Genomic DNA, 25,593 nt, shown 5'->3' on the forward strand with positions numbered 1-25,593 from the left:
GTTTTCCATGTAAATCTTGTGTGTTTGTGTTGCTTGCTTGTTTAGCTTTCATTACTTATAGTCAAGTTTACTCATTAAATGTAGTTGGTATTAAAGTTTGCCCTAGAATTTTTCATAAACCATTATGCAAAGACTAGTATGATATTCTATCTTCATTTTCTTTATTCAAGGGTAAGTCTATGAGAGGAATAGTATATAAACATGATTGATAGAAAAATGGAATAATGAGCCATAAGTCATTTAGAATATCATATCTAGCTTGCTATTCAACTTGATTTGGAATTGGTGAATGATTTGTGCAAAATGTTAGTAATGAACATAATTATAGCTTTGCTAGATCAAAAGAAGTTTCCTTTTTAACGGCTTCATCCTAAGATTACTGGTGTTCAAAAACTTGATATTGTTTCCTTAGAAGTAGCAAGATTTCACAAGCACCAAGTTGTACAAGTGATTGAACATTGACATGGTCATTTTAAAAATGTTGGGTTTGTACCAAAGGACTATGAACATTATTATTCGACTACTTTCTTTTGTATGTGAGACAAATGAAATCATCAAGTCATATAAATAGCTACTATCTACATTTTGGACAACAAAGAAATAAAAGATTTTTAGATCCATAATTATATGATGACAAAACAATGACAAAACCTATAAAAGTCACACTATCCAATATTATTCATTAATTGTGTACATGCCATATTGAACAAAACATTATCCTTCACATATATTTCTCATGTGTAAATAATTTTTAAGTCATTATTATATGACCCAAGCAACCTAGTTTTTTTTGAAGCAAAAATAAATAAATAATTACTTTAAAACAAAAATTTTGAAGATCACAAATGATTGAATCGAATGTATAAGATCAAAAAGTTATCGACAACAACTTATTTACAAAATAATCTTTTCTTTGTACAATAATTGATCAACAAAATGAAAGTCTTAATTCTAAATTATATAAGCGTCTTAATCGTGTGAAATAATATGAATATTGTTTATTGTGCATGCGAAGAAATGAGGTTGAATATATGACTTAAGGGTATCTTAAATTAGGGTTATTTGCATCAAAAATCTACTTGGTTTTCGATTTGGCAGCCTAGGGTTATTTTTGGTTTTCCTTGCACTTAAGGCTTTTTTCTTGCTTTTCTTTTAACTTTGTCATTTTTGTCATTTAGTGTCTCATTAAATGTTGACGGGACACTATAAGAGAGAGAGAGAAATGACCCGTATTCATCTTCTGCTTCATATGCTGCTGATAATTTTTCTTCTTCTTCTTCATCATCATCATCTTCTTATTCTATTGCTCATTCTTTTATCTCTTAATCCTTTTTTTTATACAAGTCTTCAATCACTCTCTAATTTCTAATATTCTTCTTATACAAGTTTCTAATCGCTCTTTCTATTTTACTATTGAAGTCGTTAAAAGACAACGAAATGGGTATGAAAAAAAAATGCAAGTTGTTAAAAGATAACGAAATATAAATTCTCACTACTTTCTCTAATTCATCTCTTATTTTATTAATTAAAGAGTGATTATAGTGACTTTTATGTAAAAAAAAAAGATAATTAATAGAGACTTATATAGAAAGCGTATAGAAAAACTAATGAAAATTGTTATTATATTTACGAAAATTGTTATTACATTTACGAAAGTTGTTAATATGTTTCTTCTTCTTCTTATTTTTTGTTATTGCTCATTCTTCTTAATCTACTTCACTGCTGAAGTTGTCAAAGTACAACAAAATGTATATAGAAAAATATTATAAGTTGTTAAAAGATAATAAAATATAAATTTTCACCACTATCTCTAATTAATATCTTACTTTATTAACTAAAGTGCGATTATAGAGACTTGTATAGAAAAAAAAAAGAATGATTAATAGAGACTTGTATAGAAAATATAATGAAAGTTGTTATTATATTTGCGAAAGTTGTTATTATATTTACGAAAGTTATTATTATATTTATGAAATTTATTATTATATTTACGAAAGTTATTAATATGTTTCTTCGTCTTCTTATTTTCTGTTGTTGCTCATTCTTCTTAATCTACTTCACCACTAAAGTTGTTAAAAGACAATAAAATGTGTATATAAGAAAAATAAAAAATAAAATTTGTTAAAAGATAACAAAATATAAATTTTCATAACTATCTCTAATTAATCTCTTACATTATTAATTAAATAGCGATTAGAGAGTCTTGTATAGAAAAAGAAGAAGAATAATTAAGAAATAGAATATGAAGAACAAGGAAGAAAAAGAAGAAGAATAAAAAGAAGAAAAAGAAGAAGATTTGTATAGAAAGCGTATATAAAAAACAACGAAAGTTGTTATTATATTTATAAAAGTTGTGATTACATTTACGAAAGTTGTTAATATGTTTCTTCTTTTTTTTATTTTCTGTTGTTGCTCCTTTTTTCTTAATCTACTTTACTACTAAAGTCAAATACAATGAAATGTGCATAGAAAAAAAATGAAAATAAGAAGAAGAAGAAACATATTAACAACTTTTGTAAATGTAATAACAACTTTCATAAATATAATAACAACTTTCATTATTTTTTCTATACGCTTTCTATACAAATCTCTATTAATTATTATCTTTTTTTTCTATACAAGTCTCTATAATCACTCTTTAATTAATAAAATAATAGATTAATTAGATATATTAGTGAGAATTTATATTTCGTTGTCTTTTAACAACTTTTATTTTTTTTCCATACACATTTTGTTGTCTTTTAACAACTTCAATGGTGAAGTAGAAAGAGCGATTAAAGACTTATATAAGAAGAAGATTAGAGATTACAGAGCAATTAGAAGCTTGCATAAAAAAGGATTAAGAGATAAAAAAATGAGCAGAAGAAGAAGATGAATAATAATAATAATAATAATAATAATATTTACTAGCAGTATATGAAGTAGAAGATGAAGAAGATGAAGAAGATGAAGAAGATGAAGTAGATAAAGAAGAAGATGAGTACGGATTATTTTTCTCTCTCTTATAGTGTCCCATTAACACTTAATGATGTACTAAATGATAGAAAAGGCCAACTTGAAAGAAAAATAAGAAAAAAGCTTCAAGTGCAAGAAAAATTGAAAATGACCCTAGACTGCCAAATCGAGAACTAAGTAGGTTTTCGGTGCAAATAACTCCTTAAATTATTCTCATCAATTAGGCTGATATGAATAAAATAGAAAAGTTATAGGCTAAGATTATGTTGATAGAGTGTTATAAAGTTATTGATATACTAGTTTATAATAAGTCTTCAAAATTATTATAGTTGCTTGTAGAGCGCTAAAATTTGCTAGATTCATCAATTAATACTTTTCAATACAAAAAAAAACCTTGTGTAATTCATCATTTTATTTTATCATAAAAATTATACTAGAAAAATATCGCTCATCTTTTGGAAATGAAATTGGATTTAATATGGATATCTTAGTCATATTTGATTTAGTACTTGTTAAATATCTATATTTGATTTTGATGTAGTTGACCACTTTTTAATCTACATTCCATCAACTCTATTTGTCGAATAGAATATTAGGTTCAATTTCTTCAATCTATAGTAGCAATATTTGAATGTAAACATTAACATAAAAAAAAAAATGAATGACTTTCGCATGTGTAATAAATTTCAATATCTATATGTGATTAAAAAGTGTCAAGTTATGATAATTTACATGTAATTCAATTATTAAAATATATTAAGTACCTTCACCATTGTGCTTGTCTTTGTCACCACAAAAAAGAGAAAATTTAATGGAAAATGGTATATAGAAGTTTATACTTTTGATCTAAGCTAATCTAATGTAGGAATGTTATTATATGTAGAAATTTAAATTATCATTTACTAGTCATATTCAATAAGAGTAAAGATTAAAAAAGACAAAGATATGAATATAGTGATAAATGCATTTTGTTTTTCAAATATAGATACTAATATGGATAGTGAATGATAGTAAACTTGTTTACTGTATCTCACACTTGACTACTTAGATATCATGATGGATAAGAAAATAGATCTTGACCTATATCCAATAAAACTTAGACATATATATAGATCATACTAGATTAGATTTTTTTTTTTAAACATGTTTTCACCATAGATATGAGACAACTCAACTAAATAAAAATGATCAATTTTTTTAGAATTTTGGGACACACTATACCAAACAACTCAATGGCAATTCTCTATTTACACAAGATGAGTGATATGCTATGTGTATCCGATTGTATGAGTGGATTGATTTTAGCAAGCATGCTCAAATCAGAACTGCTCATAATAAGGTCAAAAAACAAACTTATTGAGGAGCTATTTGCACTAAGAAGTCCCTATGTATTAGTAATAGCAAGGTTGAGCTCTTAAAACTGAGTGGGTCGAATTTTATATTAGATAGCATAGTTTTCTTTAATTAAATACATATTATTTGCATAAGAGATACAATAATAAAAGCTTAAGCTGTCAATAAAATACTGCACTCAAAAATATTTTATCTAGGAAGAGAAATGCTAACAAGTTCAACGCCTTCATCTTATATATAATACGCTAGTCTAATTAGCATCTTATGTGTAACAATAATAAGAAACTAATGTAGACTTAGTTGAATCTATTATCGTTTCATTTTAAAAGTTTTTAAATAAATTGTTAATAAGTTCAACAATATATATATATATATATATATCACTTATAAGATTGATATTTTATTTCGTTAACTTACAGATATAAAAGCTGAACTTGCTAGTGTTTCTATCTAAAAATAAAATAATAAGCATTTTACTGATAGCTATAGTAAAATCAACCAATTTTTATATTAAATTTGGAGGGTTAGTCTAAAAATAACTTGAGATAGGACTAGTTTGGTCAAGAACTGCATGATTCCTTCAGCTCAGCTGTTATCTCTTTTCAGAATAACTTTTGCCTTCTTCTGTAATTCCCTCCCTGTGCAAAACTGCCCTACAGATAAACACATTCATATTCTTCTGACAGAAAATAATCCTATTGCCACCAATTTTTAGTCTTTCTTCAAACCCAAAGTCCTCTTCACATCATACCTCACTTGTATTATTCCTATTGCCAAATATAAGTATATCATAGCATTATTAATCCTCCTGGCATACCCACATCTCAGGAACTAAGTGTTTGACAGTCTCCTCTCAATAAAACACTCATTTCTTCTTCCCAGTCCACTACCTCTTAATTAGATTATCATTTGTTAAAATTTTATTATTCTCCACCAGCCACAAGAAAGCTTTAATCTTCAATGGAATATTTAACTTCCATAAAGGACCATCACTCCATTATTCAAAAGTCTATATAAATTAAACACCCCAAAATCTTGACTGTGACCACACTAGTACTTTGAAGAAGGAAATATACCAGAGAGGAGAGGAAATAACACTTACAAACTGAATTAATTTCTACATAGCTCATTTATTTATCACAATGCCTAAAAATCCATTGCCAGTATTCATGTCAACTGCAAAGCTTTTCTTGCTAATCATACAGAGAGAGAGCATATATTTTCATCGTTTGATGGATTAAATGCATTCCAGGTCATCAACTTCAGGAGTTTGGAGAGCTGCAGTTCTGCAAACATATACAAGAAGCCCACACTGCTTTCTTTATTTTGGCAAGTACAAGGATAATATTTCATTTCATGCTAGTAGATGATGTTTCATAGTTAACAATATCTACAATCTTTTTCTCTATATCTCATGCCGGATACTGATGCTATCACAAAGAATACTTTCTTTGATGTATCTACTGAAACTTCCCTGTAATATGATTCCTTTCTTCAGAAAATCAGACATTGCATCAAGAAATATAAGATTTAGCAGATGAAATCTTAGAACTCAAAGACTTCACATCCTTCATTGGTATCAGTTGGCTAAGCTTTGATTGCGAATAGTTTTGCTAGCTTAGTTAAGGCAAAGTTATCCCGATGATCCGAAAGTGGTCGTCTTCTTTAAATTATGAATGATATTAAAGCTTTGAAGGCATAACCAATTAAATCAGCCCCCAAGTTTATATATTTTGATGAAGAAGGAGAACGTATATAATTAACTTTTAACTTCGCTACTACAAAGGAAGATACCTAAGAGGCAACATCAACCCAGATTTCATTAAGCCCTTACAAAGATCAGATTAAAAGAGAGATTAATAAAATTTTGCAGTACACTTTTTTTCCAAGAAGAAGAAGACAAAAGAAGTTAAATTTCAACTAATTATTCTGAAAGAACATATCATCTTGAATCCCAAACTAATGAAAAAATTGAGAGAGAAAATTTATCTAGTTTGTGAGTTCTTCTGTTTCCTTTTCTGCTTCATCTTTATCCAGAGTTTTATCTTGTGGCCTCTGAGATCATCTCAATCTGTATGAAAAAGCAAAAGGCAGTTTCTGAAAAATAAATGCTTGGCATTGCAACATGCTTAGCAGGGAGTGAAAGAGTGAGTAAATAAGATTTATTCGGTAGAGTATCAATTTGATGCTTATTGCAATGGTTCTTTGAAATATTGTATTTTGGGAAGTGAAATGTGATGAAAATATGTTCTTCAACATTCATCCAGAACGTAGTCAGGGACATGAACGATAGATGTTATCTGTGAACATATTCTAAATTTGTTACATCAACGACTGTGTATTCTAATAGTTAATTACATCAGTGTAGCATAGCTTTCATAGCCTTTTTATCCTTTTCAACTAAGCATTGACTCCTTTTCTATATATTATTAAGGCTAGCCATAGAGTGGATAAAACATGTACAATTTCTAGATACAAATTCACTTTAGCTTCATCAAGTTTTAGCCAATATATTATATTATCCCGCATAATTTAGACTTTAAGCTATGTACATTACTAAACTATTACTCTAAACTAAATGCCATCGAGACACCACTTTAAATCACTGCGCTATCGAGTTGGTTCTCTAAGCCACTGCATTGTTGACCTATCAATCAAGTCGATCCGAGCCCAAGTCAATCCGAGCCGTTGAGCTAAATCATCAAATCATTAAGTAATTTCCCGTGGGAAGAAAGAGAGTATTAGAAAGTTCTGGAGTTTAAGGAGAATGTTCAGATTTAGCTGAAGGAATATCAAGAGAGCCTTAAGGAGAATGTTCACATTTCTCTATAAAGAGGTAAAATATTCTTTCCCCATTTTTAACATAACATTTTAGCTACTCAGTAACATTGATAGAATTTTAATTTTCAAAGATCTATGCTTCTAATTGCAAATATAGATTGGCATTTTAACATCAGATGATAGAATTACTGAAATAACCTAGCTTGTCTTTCTAAGCCAACCGGTTCAATTTTTCAGCTGAATTAGATCCATATAAATGCATTTTTATGAATACTTGAGCAACATAAAGTGGCCTAATTGTATCATATATACCTCATGATTTGCAAAATGATATGCATCTGAGAGTTACCAGATTATGTCCATAAGTGAAAAATAAATAAGGCTATCAAACATCCTCTTCATTATTTATATGAAACAGAACATACAAACTTTAGAATTCATTCAATATCCCTATCAAAATTTGTACTTTGTGATGGAACAATGGATACAGATGGGTTTCTGAAACCTCATCACGGAATATGTACATGGCAATCAATGAGTTTAGGCACGACGAGATGCTCGTGGCGACCTTCTATTAGTTGACTTCTGACAGCTTTTATATGTTACAAACCTTATCCATCTAAGATATGTTTCAGTTTTGATTCAACACCAGAACCTCTCTATGATGGATAAGCATCTGCAGTAGTTTCTGCTTCCAGGGAAACATAAGATGTCATTGGTATACTGAGAGTTTTCACAAAGTCAAAAGGCCATTTCTTGAAGAATTTGAAGTGTCTTCTGGTGAACCTGAAAAAATATTTAAACAGAAAAATTAAAGATGAGTTAGATTCGCTACATATATTATTTGAACATGTCCCAAGAGTGGAGGAGAAGAAAAATAACTACCCATTCTAAATGTTGAGCAGTAATCCCAGATATATTTCCTGCATATATTCCACCCAAGACCTAAAAAGAGAAAATGGTGTTTAATGTATCACCAAGGATAAGCTTGTCCACCAAGATTGGCGGCATGCCATCTATAAAGTTAAAAAAAAAAACATTCCAATAAATGTTTCAAGATTCTAAAACTGTTTTAAGTTGACTGAACAATATACATGAGTAACCATTAGCTATGCAATTATGAAATTGGTATTGCCTTGGTACCTTGGAAACAGTCTCCAGGAACATGCCAGGACGAACTGGGCGTGGGTTACGGCCAGTTAGACTTCCCTAAAATAACCAAGGTTTGTCAGAGCACATAACTGCGGAGACTCAACGTGATGCAAATATACCAGCCTATTTTATATCCGAAGCATTGAGCACACAAACTCACCCTTCCGGCTACTCCACTTAGACTCTTTTGCCTGCTAGCAGAATCTTCATTAGCAGCAGTGTCCAAGTTGTCTGCACCTTCATCTTTCCCATGCATCACATCGCTTATCATTTTTTGAACAGTTTTCCCTGGTCTCAAAGCAACTAGCTTCGTCAAAAAGTTCACCTGCACATCATGAAAGGTGATTTTATGCCACAAAACATGCTATAACAAATCAAGTATACAAAAGAGAAATGCAATAGCAAACAAGAACAATTTGAAGATGAACATATAAAAAGATATAGGTTAGCTAAAAATATTCCAATAACACTCTTCCTAGGATAATCTGACTTGACAAAGAAGAAAGAGAAAATACCCATCCAGCAGCCCTTTTGTTCCACATCTAAATCTACACTATCAGCTCATACAGATCATGTTGATAGCATTTTAGATGAGCAAGTTGCACCAACTAGAGATGATGGGATCCAGCATTATCTCATTCATTGGGTAGGCTGATCAGAATCAGACTGCACATGGATCAAATGGGAGGAGCTTTAGCACATAAATTCAGATATTCCTGAGCAGTATCGGTCACATCGTGATAATCACTCAACAGGGTCGAGTTTCTCCCACCCAGATGGGGATGTCGGATCTGATCGTTTCGCTAGGTTTATGGGTTTATTTGCATAGTTGAAGGTGCCCTACACAACCGATTTCACTTTGGATTGGCGACTATTGTGTTATTGGGTGTTAGTTTGACTTGAGTCAGTTGTCTCTCTTTTTCTAATTTTCTCATCCTTTGTAGAATATTCGGGCTATTTTCTAGCCTATTAGTATTTTTTCTTTTTTGATTAGTTATTGGGTCTGTTTTGACTTGTTTTAATCTAGTTAGATTATGGTTCCTTTAGGTGGAGTTTGGATGTAGTTTAACTCCAAAACCTGATTAGTTACTCTTATTTCTTAGCTTAGAGTAAGGTATCTTGAACCAATTTAGGAAAATTGGGTGATTTATAAACCATTTTAGTGTTATTATTACACTTGATGTGATATAAAAAAAGTAGTGTTAGATATATGTATGTCCAATGATCAAAATACCTTTATAGTGGATTAATAAGGAGAGGAGAGGAGAGGGAGGGAGGGAAAGATTAAAATGATTGTTGGCTGAAGTGATATCTTTTCAAGAGCAAAATGGTAATTGAATGTTGTTGGTAAATATAAAATAACTGGATAAAGAGGACAGGAGAGAGAAGAATGGGTTTAAGTAACTTGACCTAAATTCATATTACCTTAAATTTGTCTTTGGAAACAAAACTAGTTTAGTGTTCACTAAACTGGTTTAAAAAATAAACCTTAATTCAAACCAAATGAAGTTCAAAGAGTTTATGTTGGCACTATAAATAGTGTAAAGACATTATATTAAGATAGTTTTTGGATGAATGAAGATAACTTGAAGCTTTTTCCTAGGGTTTCGTAAAGATTCCCTTTCCAGTGTGAAATTAGAAGCCCCAAGAGCGAAGACAAGGGATTTTATATTCGACTCTTGGTACTATCTTTCTTCTCTCTTTCATAAATTGTGGTTTCCAAGTTTTTCCTGCACTTCTACAACTCTGTTCAGATCCCAAATTTTGAGATTCGAAATGCGGACTCCATCAGGTTTTAGATCTGAACTTATGAATCAAATCACATATCTGATTTAGAGATTAGATTTCGGAATAGGCAACACATTTCAGATTGAAGTGTCCAGATTGAATCTTCTATGGCTTTTCAGAAAAAAGGTTTGACAGTGCTGCAGTGAAGGATTCATAAAGTTTGATTAATACTTTATTTACAAGGATTATGACCGGTAATAACATCCTTTGTATCTAATTATCTATCATATTGCTCTCATGATTACTGAATTTACTCCCTCATATCCCAAAACCTTTCCTATTTTGAATAGTTTCTAGATTAGGATTTTGCTGGAATTTTATTTAATTAGCCTTTTTTTCATAAAGCAGACACCGTTGAATTGCCTCTTGTAGGATTTGATTAAGTAATTGTTTTTATTAGCAGCATAATCCTTATTTTGAGTGAAGGACCATAGTCAGAGGAAGTTCCATGCTTCCGACAATCTATTTATTTTCTTGAAAGTGAGGCATCTTGTTGGTGAACACCTTACCAACACATAATCTTTTATGTTTGTCCTAGGAATTTTAATTTGATTAGCTTGCCTCTATTTGATTTGTTTATTTTCTGTTTTTAGGTTGGTTTCTGTTAATTTTTTGACATTCGCAAGTTTATCCCGCATCACTTATGCTCATCACTCCTCAATTCCTTAGTTTGCTCTTGCAGTTAGCAGGATAAGAGAATATGATTTAAGCATGGGAAAATAACAAATCAAAGTGCATATACCTTCATATGAGTTCATAATTGCAGTCCTAATTAATATTTAGAAAACCCACAAAATAAGGAACAGAAATTTGTGACAGAGACAACACCATCATAGATCATAAGGAGCTGAGAATGTAGTTTCTAAAAATCATCTAAATGAGGGTAATCACATGTAGGAATTTAAAATTTTGAGATTATTTAAGTAAGCTAATTTTTATGTACTAAAGAACAAGTTAGTGGTTGCATGCCAGAGAGGACTTATAAGTCATAGCTCCTAGATACCATTGTAAAAAGGAAAAAAGGAAACCAAAAGAGAAAAGAGAGTTGGAACAGACCTCTGCTTCAGGGAGTGTACTAAGACCACGGTCATTTCTTTCATCCAACATGCCTCCCCCCATCATATTGCGAGCTTCCTCTCTGATTAAAACAAGCCTTGCCAGCAACTTCCTATCTGGAATAGTAGGCCTGGATTCCATTGTCTACAAAGATAATTTAAAAATAGTTAGAAGACTGTGGACAAACTAGGCTTATTTCCAGTGATCATCTCTTGATTTGCAAGAGGTAACCGCTTGGGTGACAAAAAGTTATTACAAACACTACTTGAATGTCCACACAAAAGAAAATGTTTGACGAAATTTTGATAAATCTCACTTCCCCAGATTCTAACCTTGTGTTGCTTGAAATCATCAAAGTTATGATCGTTTGGATTTTTATGTTTGTATGGAAGGAGATAGCAGAAACCCAATTGTCAGTATTGACATACTGGAGATGATACATGCCACCAAGTGCTGACCAACACATACAACATGGCAACTGATTGGTACTTTAAATTCCTTATTATATAAGCTTTATTTAGCTATTCACATGGTTTCATTTATTGGTAATTATAATTCGAAGTATAATTGTACAATGTCCCTGTATAAAATTTTGCACCCTATAATTGTCTTTAATTTAAGTACCCTATACATGATACCTTAAAGACTAATTTCACTTTGCACATAATAACTTCAAACTTTAGGCTTCATATTAAATAGTATTTTGTAATTTCAACTATGTTGCTGGCAGTAAAGTGAATTGCCAGATGGAACAGACAGTAGCTAATCTATCAGGTATGATCTTTCTTCCAAATGCCAAAAACACAGACTTCATGTTCTCTAGTATTTAGATAGGAAGTAAGGTGGCAGGCCTCTGCACCAACTAGTTATCTTAGTGAGATATGGATAGTAATGGAGGTATAGTTGCTCCATTACAATAGACCTATCAGAGGAGTGGCGTGCGCGGTGTTGCATCGCATGCAGGGAGAATGAATGGTGGAGATTAAGTCGTTAATCATCAAGTCTATCATTAATGAACAAGTCTTTAGATGATTTTGTCTGTTAGTTTGGGTTGTCTCTTTGAGTCATTGGATTGAGTAGGGTTCATTATAAAAGGAGTTCTAATCAGTGATGTTGAGCAAGGATTAAGACATTTTCTTCTCCTCTCCCTTCCCTCTCAGGTCAGCCAAATTACACAAGGGATTAGGTTTTGTCAATTTCTTCTCTCTTTCTGTCTATTAAATAGCTACGGTATTAATTGATAGATCTGTCAGGTTAGAATTAGTATCAAAGATTTTGTGGCCGATTGACTAAAAATCTGTTACTAACTCGCCGTAATACATAGACTGTCCAAGACACGGGCAGTGATGGACAAAGACCTCTTGATGAGCTAGAAGTAACTCAACATAAAGCAAGCACACAATTGGAACACGGGGAAACCATACAAGCAATGAATAATAGCATCGATGAGGCAAAGGAGTAGATGTTGTGTATCGTGAAGATGTTGGCCCAACTGGAGGGAAGGCCACCACATTTGAGGACATCCATGTTAGAGGGATTCAACCCTATATCACCCATTTGGTCTTTTTGAGGTTCTTGAGGGAAGATCTCCTCGGTCAGATTTACAATGCAAAGCAATTCTTTGCCTATCAAGGAACATAGCCAACAGAACGAGTGAGGCTTGTCACATTCCATCTGCCCAAGATGAGACTTTGCAATGGTTCTAGTGGTTTAAAAATTGAAAACATTAGCTGGCTAGAGTTTACTCAGGGGTTAATGTTGAGGTTCAGGCCATCTAAATATGATAATGTTGATGAAGCTTTGAAGAAACTATAGTAGACGAGAACCATCATGGGAGTCTTCTGATGGTCAAAGTTGGCATTATTGAGATGCTTCATTAGAGGGCTCCGAGAGGAAATACAACTGAAGATGAAACTTTTTAAGTTTCAGACTATAGGACGTACCATGGACTTGGCACATATGCACAAAGATCGACCTGCAAAGAGGAAGTGAGTGCAAGGATAGGCAAGGCTTCTACCAAAGCCGACCGCAAGGCTGAACCCAGTGTTGGAGGCTGATGACAATGGAGTGCAACAGGTAGGCGTGGTAAAAACCCACAGCTCCACCAAACAATATTTATTTTATGCTCGACTCATGAGAAGATACAAAAACAACAGATAAAAGACTTGTGTTTTAACTGTGATAAGAAGTTTATTCGCAGACATCAATGCAAAACAAAAACAAAAACAAAAACAATTGTTCATACTCATAGTTGAATCAGATTTCGATGAGGCAACGGATGGAAAGCCAGCTAAAGCAACCCTAGAAGACATGGCAGAACCATTGGAGATTACCTTGCATATATTATCTAGGAGTGTGATGTTATGATAAAACATATCATTTCTTGGGCGAAGTTATGATAAAACATGTCATTTCAATCGGCTTCACAAATGACACCCTTTGAGAAAGTGTATGGTAGACTGTTACCAACTGTATATCCCTATGAAAATGATTCTACAAGGGTGGCATTTGGTCGATCAAGAGTTGAAAGGCCATGATGAGATCCTACAGATTCTAAAGGTGAACTTGGTGATTGACGCAATCAAATGAAAGTTCAATAGGATAAAAAATCAATTAGAGTTTAGAGTTTCAAATGGGAGACTGTGTGTATCTTAAGTTGTAGCCATATCCGTAAACATCAGTCCAAGTCTGAGCAAACAAGAAGTTAGCAGTGCAATTTTATGGGTCACTTGTGGTTATTAAGCGGGTTAGACTACTAGCATATTGTCTGTGAATTATGAAGGGGTTGTGCATTCATCCAGTGTTTTATGTATCCCAACTTAAAGAAGCCAGTAGGCATTGAAGGGTGCTTTCATCCACATTTACAAAAAAATTGCTGAAACTGGGAAAATTATTTTGGAGCCTAAGGAGATTCAAATCTTTTACTAGGCCAAGCATAGAGGTGTCTTGGTGCAAGAAGCATCGGTCCATTGGGAAGGAATGCCATTGGAGAATGCTATGTGGGAGGTTTTTAAAGAGATGAAGCTAGGTTTGTCTTCAAGAGGAGGGGAGTGAAAGGAATGGAGGTCCAGTTATCCTATTCTAATTCATATATCAGAGGATGGGCATGTGGGGTGCTGCATCAGGTGTAGAGAGAATGGATGGTGAAAATTAAGTTGTTAGTCGTCAAGTCTATCTTTCTATCTTTAAAGAATGAGTGTTTAGTTGGTTTACCCTGTTAGTTTTGGTTGAGTCTCTTTAATTATTGATTTGAGTAGGGTTTGTTATAAAAGGAGTTGTAAATGACTATTTTGGCAAGCAATAAAATATTTTCTTCTATCTTCTTTTTCAAGTCAGCTAAACTAGCCACGAGGCTAAGGTTCGTCAATTTCTTCCCTTTTTCTGTCCATTGAACAACTGTGGTATTAATTGATAGATCTGTCAGATCAAAACCTATCTGATATATTCTAAACTTCTAGTCAAAAGCTAATTGTTGCTAAAAAAATTAATCATATATACTATATAGTGTACTAGATTATGACTTCGTCCTTCCAAATGATCAATGAAGAATGGATTGTTCATTAATTAGTTGTACAAGTCTCAAATACATATCAGATATGATATTAGTAGGATGCAACATTCAACATTAATATGTGTGAGGTACTTCTTTAAAATATAGGATACAGGTATGATACTTAAATAATATGGTAAGAGGGAGCTAAGATGCTCATAGAGGAAGATGAACTAGGGGAAATGGACCGGATATGGATTGGATAGAGGTAAAATCATATCTATATCTTCTTTGCTAATAGTGAACTTAATTACCTTATCCTCTAAGCACAACCATAAATATGTATTGGATATTAGATATTTTCGTATTCATTTTCTGAATGTATAAACTTGTGATATAATTACTGAAATCAATAAATACATGTGAAAACTAGATTGGAGATTCATATAAAAGTATTAAAAAATCTTCTATATCACTATTTTCATAATATTTTAAATTAAATGATATGTAGATATTTATTTGAATATTATTCTTCAACCCGTATCCATATCCGTATAGACTATTTGAATACGAAGATAAATTCGGATATCAAGACGAATAGAAAAATCTCAACCCATATCTTACCAAAATTCGGATATAGAATTAAATTGGGTCAGATTTTATCTGACCCTTTTTCACCCCTACAACAGACCCTTCAAAATAAGTCAAAAGAGGAGGCTTACAAATCTTATTCTTAACTGAAAGACAAGAGCTCTTGTGGCACAAATATCACCAATATATGTTACAAAAGAAGCATGTTACAGTGCTATTTTTGACTTTGGTGCCATAATGCTAAGTGAAATATATATAAAACACCCTACATTTTTTTCTTTTATTATCACTGACACATTACCATAGAGGGGTCTTTATCATTCAACCCTTGCATTTGCTTCTATTACCCCAAAAATACCTTGTGTTAAATTTAATCTAACAAGTATTGATGGAATAGAGTCTTATTCCATTATTTTCAAAAATAAAAAATAAAAATATTTAAAATATCCCTCAATAAAGTTGTTTATCCCCATATTACCAAAGAGATGAGTAAGATGGTCAATTTCCGCAAAGGTATTACGGTTATTATGCATTATAGTTAATTTAACTAATGTATATGGTAACTATTGATTAAGTAGATGTAATAGTTTGAGATAATAAAAGAAAATTGCAATGATCAAACAATAGAACCCAAAGGAAACTTAAGTGGCATCCGGATGGTGTGCATAGGAGAATGAAGGAAGGTTTAGATTCGGAAAAGATTTTGGGAACTCTTTTGATAACTTGTCCTAGCACAAATTATAAATGTTTCTCACCTCCATTTAAAGGATTGAGAACTAGAGATCGAGACATTCATCTAAATGAGAGCACTAGAAACTTCTACTCTCAATTTAGAAGAACTCTCTAGTTCCTTCACGGCGTTAAATTACTACTTATTATGAAAAGAGCTTCTACATATGCCTGAGTACTGAGCTTTAACAGAGAATGATCCTAATGCAACAAAGGAGCAGAATCGAGTTGTCATCATCGACATCTACTAACCAACAAGGAGTTCTAGGCGTGATCAGTCACAACATACTGCAAACTTGACGCAGAGGCAATCTAATCATAGAGTATTTAATTAAGATGGACTTTGAGCAAGAGAGACAGACTTTAACACTTAGACGACAAATTGTTTAGGAGTTATAAGTACTTCTTATTTCTAGGCACGATATGATATAGATTGATCCGGTTTGGACGGATTCATGATTTTTTTTCCTCTTGATGCACTGATAGATTTTCCTAAATCTCTTGATTGAACCTACCCGAGTTAAAATGTTAATGAAAAGAAAAGGTAGGGTGTTCTTTTATAAATTTCTCCAAGTATTTTAGTCCATGGATGATTTCTTCCTTGCTTCGCATCATTTTTTTTTATGTTTCTACCTACGATTAGACATGTGCTACTGACATAATTTTTGTTTACATAGATATAGTAGTGATGCATGAATACTGATTTAATTGTTTATTATCATATGTTGTAATTGAGATATTCTATCTTTTTGTTCCTCAAAGAAATGAAACATATTATTATAATATTGCATCTAAATATGTTTCATTTGTTGAGGATCTTTGATTAAAAAAACTTCATACTTGGATTAAGTAGAGATCCTGCGGGATGATTTTCATTGTTTTCATAAGTTTGTTACAGAATCACAAGTCATACTCATCTTACACATAGCAAATTATACTCATATTTATGGGGTCAATGTCCATTCTTTTTCATCTATTATGCCTATTTGTGATAAGAAGAATAGTGCAAATAAAACTATGCAACTTCAATCGTTGAGCTGCATAGCTTTCAAGGGGAAAACATGGTTGCCAATCAAATTTAGAAGTCAAAACATTAATTTCCTTTTGATCTGTTACCTCTAATAAGTCATCAGCCTGGTTAGCAATTTCGTTAAGATTTGCCCCTGGAAGTTGAACTTTAAGACCTTTCTCGCCTTTAAATACACCACCACCTGCAGCGACTCGACGTAGCAATTCATGTCTACTTTCTTTTTGTGGAGTTCGGCATAGAAGACCAATCACTTGAACCTGCTCCAGCATAAATTCATATTATTGTAAGTCAACATATTCTATATATTAGAGATCTATTCAGGGTTATTATCTATTATGCCTAACATCTGGATAAGGGGACTAACCTGTGGAGGACACTTCTTGGTGAGGTGATCTAAAACTGTTTGCTTGATCACTTCCAGAATAGACTTGCGCTGTCATCATATTATAAGGCATATGTTAACAACAGAAAGAATAATTAGTGAAAAACGTATATCATGATGGTAGGAATAATGATTTTTTTAACTCTCCAGTATGGTTATCGAATGTATGCAAACACATTGATCATGTGTATCCAATGACTAACCACATCCAAAAGAGAATAAATTAGGCAAAGGATTTAAGCAGGCATGATCAAAGTCTTTGGATATGCATGACTGATGCATTTGTGTATCTGTTGGTGCACCTGAGTCGACCGTACAGAATTACCCAACACCGAATACCAATTTGGCCTAGTTAACATGTAACTTACAATTATCCCTATAATCCCACTGTTAACTTACTTCAAATGCAAATATAGAAATATATTGAACATTATTGTATGCTCCCTGAAAATATAAATGCAAAATATTACATATATTAAATTGGTATGATTGTTTATGTTTTTTTTTTTGTCTCTGCCTTGTCTTATATTATTTTGGTAAGAAAGATACAGCACATCTGGTAGCACTACTATTTATTAATTTTTCTAAACAAAGATGAAAAAACATATCAGATAGTGGTGATGATCATCAATCAGTATTCAGTCTATTGACTCGTAGGTTCCCTCCCTAGCTCTCCTTAGTAGTTGGGATAAATGGAAAGACAAGCAAAAGGGATGGTCAAAGCTCTTTTAGAAAAGGGGTTACTTAGCAGCTATCAAAAATGAAGAGAAAAGATTTCTCTATCTAAAATTCCTTTATATTGATTAATATAATTCTGGAATAAAAAGAATCTGTCCATAACATGCTATTATTTTTCATTTCTTGATGTCATTTTTGACAGTATTTAAAATTAAAAAAGAAAAGATAAAATTGAATACATGAAGAAATAATGGCAGGTGAATTAGTTGATTTTGAAGATCAAAGATAGCATTAATGCATTAGAGTTTTCCTTTATTTCAATTATAAACTTCCCCATTAATACATCTAATAATAAAGAGGTCAAATTTAAAATGCCCGTTATCAGATGTATGCAGCACAGTAAAAGAAATAGAAAAAGAGGAAGTACTACTTAAGCGTTGAAAGTGATAGATTATTAATATACTTAAAAGACAGAAGATCATGAAGGCAGACACCTGCTCAATTACAAAGAATTTTGGGAAGGAGGGCACATATTTTCTCCTATCCACAGAGGGATTAAAGAAATAGCTATTCTAGTTAGAGAATGGAACATAGTTGGATAGGGTTAGAGTGATCTGCGCAAGGTAGGATTCATTTCAGAACAAACAAAAATCTCTAAAAAGAAATTCCTTTTCACAAAAATAGCAAAATACAAACTTCAGGAGTACTTTCAACTTTCAAGAACACATAGAATAACATCTTTAACCTTCCAAGCCATTCAATTGTTGCAGTCTTTCTACGAAACATAATTTACTTATACATTAGTTTTATGGCATGCTAATGACAGAAGACCAAAACCTATAAACTCCAATGAGCAAGTAATGGAATATAACAGTAACATGCAATTCAATAGACTGCATTGCAAAATGAGCTGCACAGGGCATGGTGATGCAGCACGAAATAGGAAATGCGGTCTCCTTTATCTGACATATTAGAACAAGACAAAGCAAATTAAAGTGCACAAATGTTACATATGCAGAAGTTCCAAAGATAATCGTATCAAAAAACAGAAAACAATATGGGCTTTCAGATATATAGGTTTATCAGTAACATGGCACCGTCGCTCTTACAAAGTAGCAGACAAAGACTCAATCTTTCAGTAAGCAGCAAAAGTAACTAATAAGTTCTTTATAGGAAAACGGCTAACTTAGAGTGAATAATATGTGGGACTAAGTCAAGCATTCTATCGAGCACCTGGTCGTCGTTATCCTTGTTGGCCATCTGGATCATATAATCGAGAGCCATCATGAACCCAGACTCCATCTCATCAACCCTCTTCCCGATAACGCCCTGCGCCACTATCTCCACAGCCACCGGCTCCGACGCCTCGTCCATATCCATGTCCTCCAACTTCGGCCCACCAACCGTCAAATTATCAACAAAAGACCAGATGGGCCCGCGGGCGCTTGAAATTTACGAAAAAGGAGTGAAAAGTTACCAGTTCAAGCATCTCCTGGAGCACAGAGGTGACTTGTTCCCCGCCCCTGAGGAGTGCCTCGTACTTGGAGGAATCCCACTTGTCGTCGCCGTTTTCGTGGTCTACTGGGTTAGGGAAGGCATGGCTTGGTTGGTAACTGCAGCGGAGAAAGGATCTACGCTGGTGGGGATTCTCGGAAGAGGAGAGATGGGTGTTGGAGAGAGGAGTACGCAAATGGAATGGGAGGAGAGAAGAGAAGGAAATAGGTTTGGCTTTGGGTGAAGAGAATATAGAGAGAGTGCGAGAAGAGGAAGGAGAGAAGCAGAGAGCTCCCACCATCTCCGGAGATTGAGCTGTGATATTCGAGTCTGCTAAAAGCTTGAATTGAAGGTGACGACGAGATAGGAAATAATAAGTAAAATAATTTCCCTTCCCCAAAGATATTCTTTTTATTCTTTTTAAAAAACAAGCAAAAGATTTTACCCTAATTTTCTAGCCACTCAGCAGCAAGATTAGCAAAACTTTTAAATTAATAATATATGGGATTAGTGATATTGTCTATCATTTAAAAGTCTTAGTAAGTTATGTTGATAATATTAACCAGTACAAGAGATTAGCTTTTAATCTAAGATATTAGAAATCTTTTTATCTTTTAGTCAGAGCAAAGTGTCACCTAGACATGATCAAATGGCCCAGCCCGCCCGTCCCCGGCCCGACCCGGCCCGGTTTGGACCGGGCTAAGCCCGGCTCGGACCCGGTTTAGGCCCGGCCCGGCCCGAGCCCGAACTACTCGTGGGCGGAACAGGCCAGTTCTTTGCCCGCCCGTTTGGCCGGCAACTAGGCCCGCTTGTTATGCTACAGTCGCCCTCGGGTTGCTACAGTAATTTACCACTGCTACAGTAAAAAAATTTGGTATTATACCGTTTTGCATTATTTTAAGCACACTTTTAAAAAATTTTAATTTTTTTTTATTTTTTTTAGATGGAGGAATAAAAATATTTTTTTTAAAAATAAGCTAATAGTGAAAAAAAATTCTAAAAATAGCTCAAATATGGGTTGGGCCGAGTGATAGGTGGGTGTGATTGGTGGGTCGGGCCGTAAACAAATACTTAAGCCCAGTTGGCCCGTAAAACTCGGTCCAAATCCGGCATGATCATGTCTAGTGTCACCATTGCTAAAGCAAAATATGCTATAATGAGTTGATGGAGTTTCCAAAGCCTCCACATCTCAAAAGGTAATAGCAAAGTTAATGACCCCTCCTCACTGACGTCAAGGCCAAAATAGTTAGTAACAATTATAATCACATTCATCATAGTGATAAGGTCTGAAACCTTAGATAGATAGCAAGGATTGATCTATAACCTTATATTAACAAAAGTCAGGCCCTTATTGAGTAGGGTCATGGAGATCCACATTATCTCTTTAAATATTTATGCATTAACCGTTCACAACAAGTTTCATAAGACTTGTCCTAATCTCATTCGCCACAAAAAGAAATTAGAACCAAGACCATAGTAGTAGCGTTTAAGTTTTTTTGGTTAAACCCATACTGAGTTCTAACGACTTTAATCCAAAACTCACTATCATCATTAAGACATGCAAAATATTTTTAGCCACTAAAGAGTAATAATACACAGTACAAAATCTCTCTCCCTCTCTCTCAGTCTCTCTTAGGTCGAAGTGGCCTTATCTCAACTAACTCAATGAAGATCCAATTTTGTTAAACCTTTTTTCTAAAGGAATTTATGTAAGATCTTAGCAGTGCAATTTCCTTATTTTTGTAAGATAAGTGTCAACGGCTAATACAGCTATTTATTTTAATAATAAAAAATTCCTTGATTCAATCAACTCTCGTAAAGTTGAAAGGTACACCCCAATGATCAAGAAGGTCCTAGGGTCAACTCAAACTTTAAATACTTATTATCTAGAAAATTATTTTGTGGTTTGGTGACTTGACTCAATATTTTGGCTCAGCCCGGTGGTGCGGTGGCATGAAGAAACAGTTCGACTGTGCAACAGCTTAGAGCAATGTCTCAACGGTATTAATTTGAAACAATAGCTTAGCGACACATACAATTTAATATCTAAACTAGACAGCTAAGTATGTTGAATTGATCATAGCATAACAACATGGTTTGCTAATTCTAAAAGAAACAATTGGTTCAAGGGTTTGCTGCATCCACCCTTTGGATCTTTTAGAAATAGAGGAATGTCGCTTGCTTTTAATCAGAATAACTCAGCTCGCATGGCTAAAAATAACTTATTTTTAGCCTTCAAATTTCCAATCAACACGTGAGAGGAACTCATCACGATCTCTAATTGAAAATCTAGTAAGAAAAGTTTTGAACCCAGATAATACTGAGATCAAGGATTTGTAAGAAGTTCCACAAGCCTTAATGACCAAAAGGAGATCATTAGCATATATAAGATGGTTGATTTCTATATCAATCGAATGCAGATATAATTATAGACATATAATGAGTAAAAATCTTAGCAATAATAATAAAAGGATAAGATGAGAGATGATCTCTTTGTCTAATACCCCTCTTCATAAACTAATTAGAAGGACTAAACAACAATAAATACAGAAGATGAGATACAAGCATTAATCTAACCCACAAAACTATTAGGAAATTATACTAAGCATAGCTTTAGAGATTGCCTTCCAATTCAAATAGTTATAAACTTTTTCTACATCTACTTTAATCATAGTGCATTTAACTCTATAAGAAGGAAAAGTAATATATTGGGTAATCTCATGAGCAAGAGCAATATTATCATGAATATGTCTACTAGTGATAACGTAGTCTACTCAAAACTATCGGTTCATGCAAAAAAAGCTTTATAATATCCGCTAAGAGCTTAGCCAAGATACCATAGTTCATGTTGCATAGGGATATAATCCTAAAGTCCACACGACGTTGACTAAATTCTTTCTATTAGGAATAAAAGAAAAATAGGCATGTCACCAAAGTTCACGAAGGGAGGAATAATATTGAAAATAAACAAGTGGATTTATAATATCAAAACCAACAATATCATAGTAATTTTTTTATATAAAAATTAGCTTAAAAGCCATTACAATCGAGAGCTTTATTAGTCGATATAGACTATAAAACCTTTTTCACCTCCTTAACATGCCTTAACAGTTCATTATTACAACACAAATGAATAGTATGGAGCTTGCCATTATCCAAGGATGTGGTAATCATTTTTAAGAAGAGAAATAGAGACTTTAGGTTGATCAAGGCCAAAGTCTTGGAGCCATCCATCCGATGAATTATTATAAGCTATGAAAACGCACCAAAAAAAACCATAATAATAATAATAGAATCATCATGCATAACAATGTCATTTTAAATTAATTTATTGATATTTTTATGCCTTCTAATTTTAGTAGAAAGTCAAAATATATAGTATTTTCATCACTATCTAAAAGTCAACTAACTCACAATGAACAATTCCATTTCAATTTAATTTGTCGAAAAACCGAAAGACATTGACAATTAAGCATAAATAGTCTAGAGCTATTGGCACAAGAAGAGGAATTTGATACTTTTGCCTTGTCAAAATAGAGATATCAAGTTTAACCTTATCCAACCCAATATTCCACCTAGTAACAAACATTCAGACTACACTAAGATTATCGAAAAAAAATTTGTAGATGTGAGTGTGGTTGGTATTCGGCTAATTTAAAGATCAAAAATTAATTTTTGAATCTCAAGATACTTGATTGTCCTAAAGCAACCAAAATTGGAGCATGATCTAAACTAATATGCGAAAGATGTACTAAGTACAAAAATATATTCAAGAGAGCTAGGTTAAGAAACACACAATCAAGTCTAACTATATAACTAGCTAATAAGCTAGGTTAGAGAAACAAACCAACATCGACAACCCCCTAAAAGAGATGTAAACCCTAAGCTCAATTTTCCAAACTTTTGCTTATTGAAAATAATAGTGCAGAATAATAACAATAAATAAGCAAAGATGAACACCAATATTTTTACATTGAAATATTCCAAACCAAATAAAAAAATTATAAACCCAAATTCAAATCAAAACTAATCACTAATCAATAAGATAATTTACAAAACTGACTTACAAACACTCATCGATTCCCACGACTCTATCTAAAACATCTTACTCGCTAGATTCGGTGATTGCTTTCCATGAAAGTTTTTCAATCTCAGTAATCTTTGAGATTGATCTTGTCTTAGTAACCTTCGAGACAAATTCCTTCAATCTATGTGAAAGTTGAAGAGCTTAAAATCTTCATCTAAAATTGATGATGTTCTTCTCTAAAGTCCTCAATAGTAATCTCAGATGGCTACTAGAGTTAGGTTACCTTCACCGTTCAATACCTCATCAAAATAAGACCAAAAACTTTGTAGATAGATTTCATGAAATAATCTAGCTTGTAAAAAATTCACGACGTTGTGCTTAGCCTTGCGTTCAAACGACTTATCCAATTTTCTAATAGCAAATCTATTTGAACATTAGAGGATACAAAAAATACTGCCTTTGAATTTTCGAATGACTTCAATGGGCATCCCAACGCCCTAACTTAAAAGTTCAACTTAAAACTCTTCAATTTAGACACTTATATATATATATGCTCATATTATATTTTTTTTAGACAATAAAAGTATAGTATTTTGTACACATTTTTCAAACTAATAAACCTTACAAAACCCAATTCTTCGAACCAACTCTCAAAAAGTCGAGAATAAATAGAAACAAAGAAGGGGCGACTCATAAACTTGTCCTCAGGATTATTCAAAATACAAGGTTCATCATCCAAGTGTTGAAATCTGTGTCTCTTGCTCAAAATTCATTTCAATTAACTACTTGATGATTAGATTACTTATACATCTGCTTCGTAGTACACCAATACAAATCACACCCTAAATTTTTTAGCGGTCAATGGTGGTACTCTATGTGGACTCAATTTAGCTCCTCTAGTGATTTAGAATTATCCTCAATTGAAGCTTAGCATTGGAACATATGAAGAAGCTTTCCGCACACTATATATGAATTTATCTCTACAAGAGAATTAGAAAACTCTTCTAAGTTGAGATTATAAATCCATAGAGGTCACTTAAATAGATGTCTCAACCTCTTGCTCCCAATCCCTTCCTAGAGGTGAGAAATACTTATCATTCGTGTTAGGACAAGCCACCAAAGAAATCTTCAAAACTATTTATGTTTTTGAACTTTCGGTTGATTTCCTAGGCACGTTATTTGGATGTCGCTTATCATATTGGGACGTCATTAAAGTTTCTTTAAGTAATTGCATTCCGACCATCTGAATCCTTAGTCCCACCTGGACAAGGTCATAAAACTTGCATCTGAAAATTAATTTCTACTTTGATTCATTTGACTTCTTCATATGCATAGATCTTTTGTAAGTTATCTGACTTGACCATACATGTTAATCTAATTTATACAAACTCAATTAATATACTATTATACTATAAATATAGTAGATAGCAATCTATTAGGCATGAGAATTATAAATATAGTAGATAGCGATCTATGCATAGCATAATTATAGGGATTGATTCTATATATAGAAAAAAGGATTTGATTGTATAGGATTCTGATTGTATAGGATCATGAAGATATATTCTGTATTATCTATATAAAGAGAATTACACCCCTCAGGGGATTTGGCGGCTAATAGCTTCTCTGACTTGGTATGAGAGCTTGATCCTATCTCCTTCACCACGACTTCTTCCGATCTCGCTACCAACACTATCGGCGTCTGGTCTCCCTCCCCGAGCACCTCCATCATGACCACTACTTCTTCTTCTTTTGCCAACGCCATTACTTGTAGGCTAACCAGCACCAATTTCCTCCTATGGAAGACCCAAGTAGTCTCCATCCTCCGGGGCATCCAGCTCTTTGACTATCTCGATGGCACCACTCCTATGCCACCAGCCACGGTGACCAAAGGGACTGGCGATGCCTCCAGGCAGGTGGAAAATCCTGCCCACGTCAATTGGATCATCCAAGATCAGGCGATCTTGGGTGGCCTCCTGTCCTCCATGACTGAGGATGTGCTGCCTCAACTCACACGCACCGGCACCTCTACCGAAGTGTGGACAACGCTCCACACAATGTTCTCCGCCCAACATCGTGAGAACGCC

The 25,593-nt window shown here is 33.3% G+C and overlaps 1 protein-coding gene across 1 annotated transcript; it reads right to left on the reverse strand.

Annotated features, from left to right (window-relative positions):
• Positions 1-7,455: 7,455 nt before the first annotated feature.
• Positions 7,456-19,873, reverse strand: LOC140795716 (protein PEP-RELATED DEVELOPMENT ARRESTED 1 homolog, chloroplastic). The gene is made up of 9 exons (XM_073148443.1): positions 19,463-19,873; positions 19,219-19,374; positions 17,290-17,358; positions 17,012-17,182; positions 11,086-11,229; positions 8,402-8,566; positions 8,233-8,298; positions 7,975-8,034; positions 7,456-7,875 (listed from the first exon to the last, which is right to left on the reverse strand). The coding sequence occupies exons 1-9, from the start codon at positions 19,778-19,780 to the stop codon at positions 7,831-7,833; spliced, it is 1,194 nt and encodes a 397-aa protein (XP_073004544.1). The 5' UTR covers positions 19,781-19,873; the 3' UTR covers positions 7,456-7,830.
• Positions 19,874-25,593: the final 5,720 nt, after the last annotated feature.

The sequence above is a fragment of the Typha latifolia genome, chromosome 9 (assembly GCF_019914945.1).
Source record: "Typha latifolia isolate L0001 chromosome 9, TyphaL0001v2, whole genome shotgun sequence".
Taxonomy (NCBI): Eukaryota; Viridiplantae; Streptophyta; class Magnoliopsida; order Poales; family Typhaceae; genus Typha; species Typha latifolia.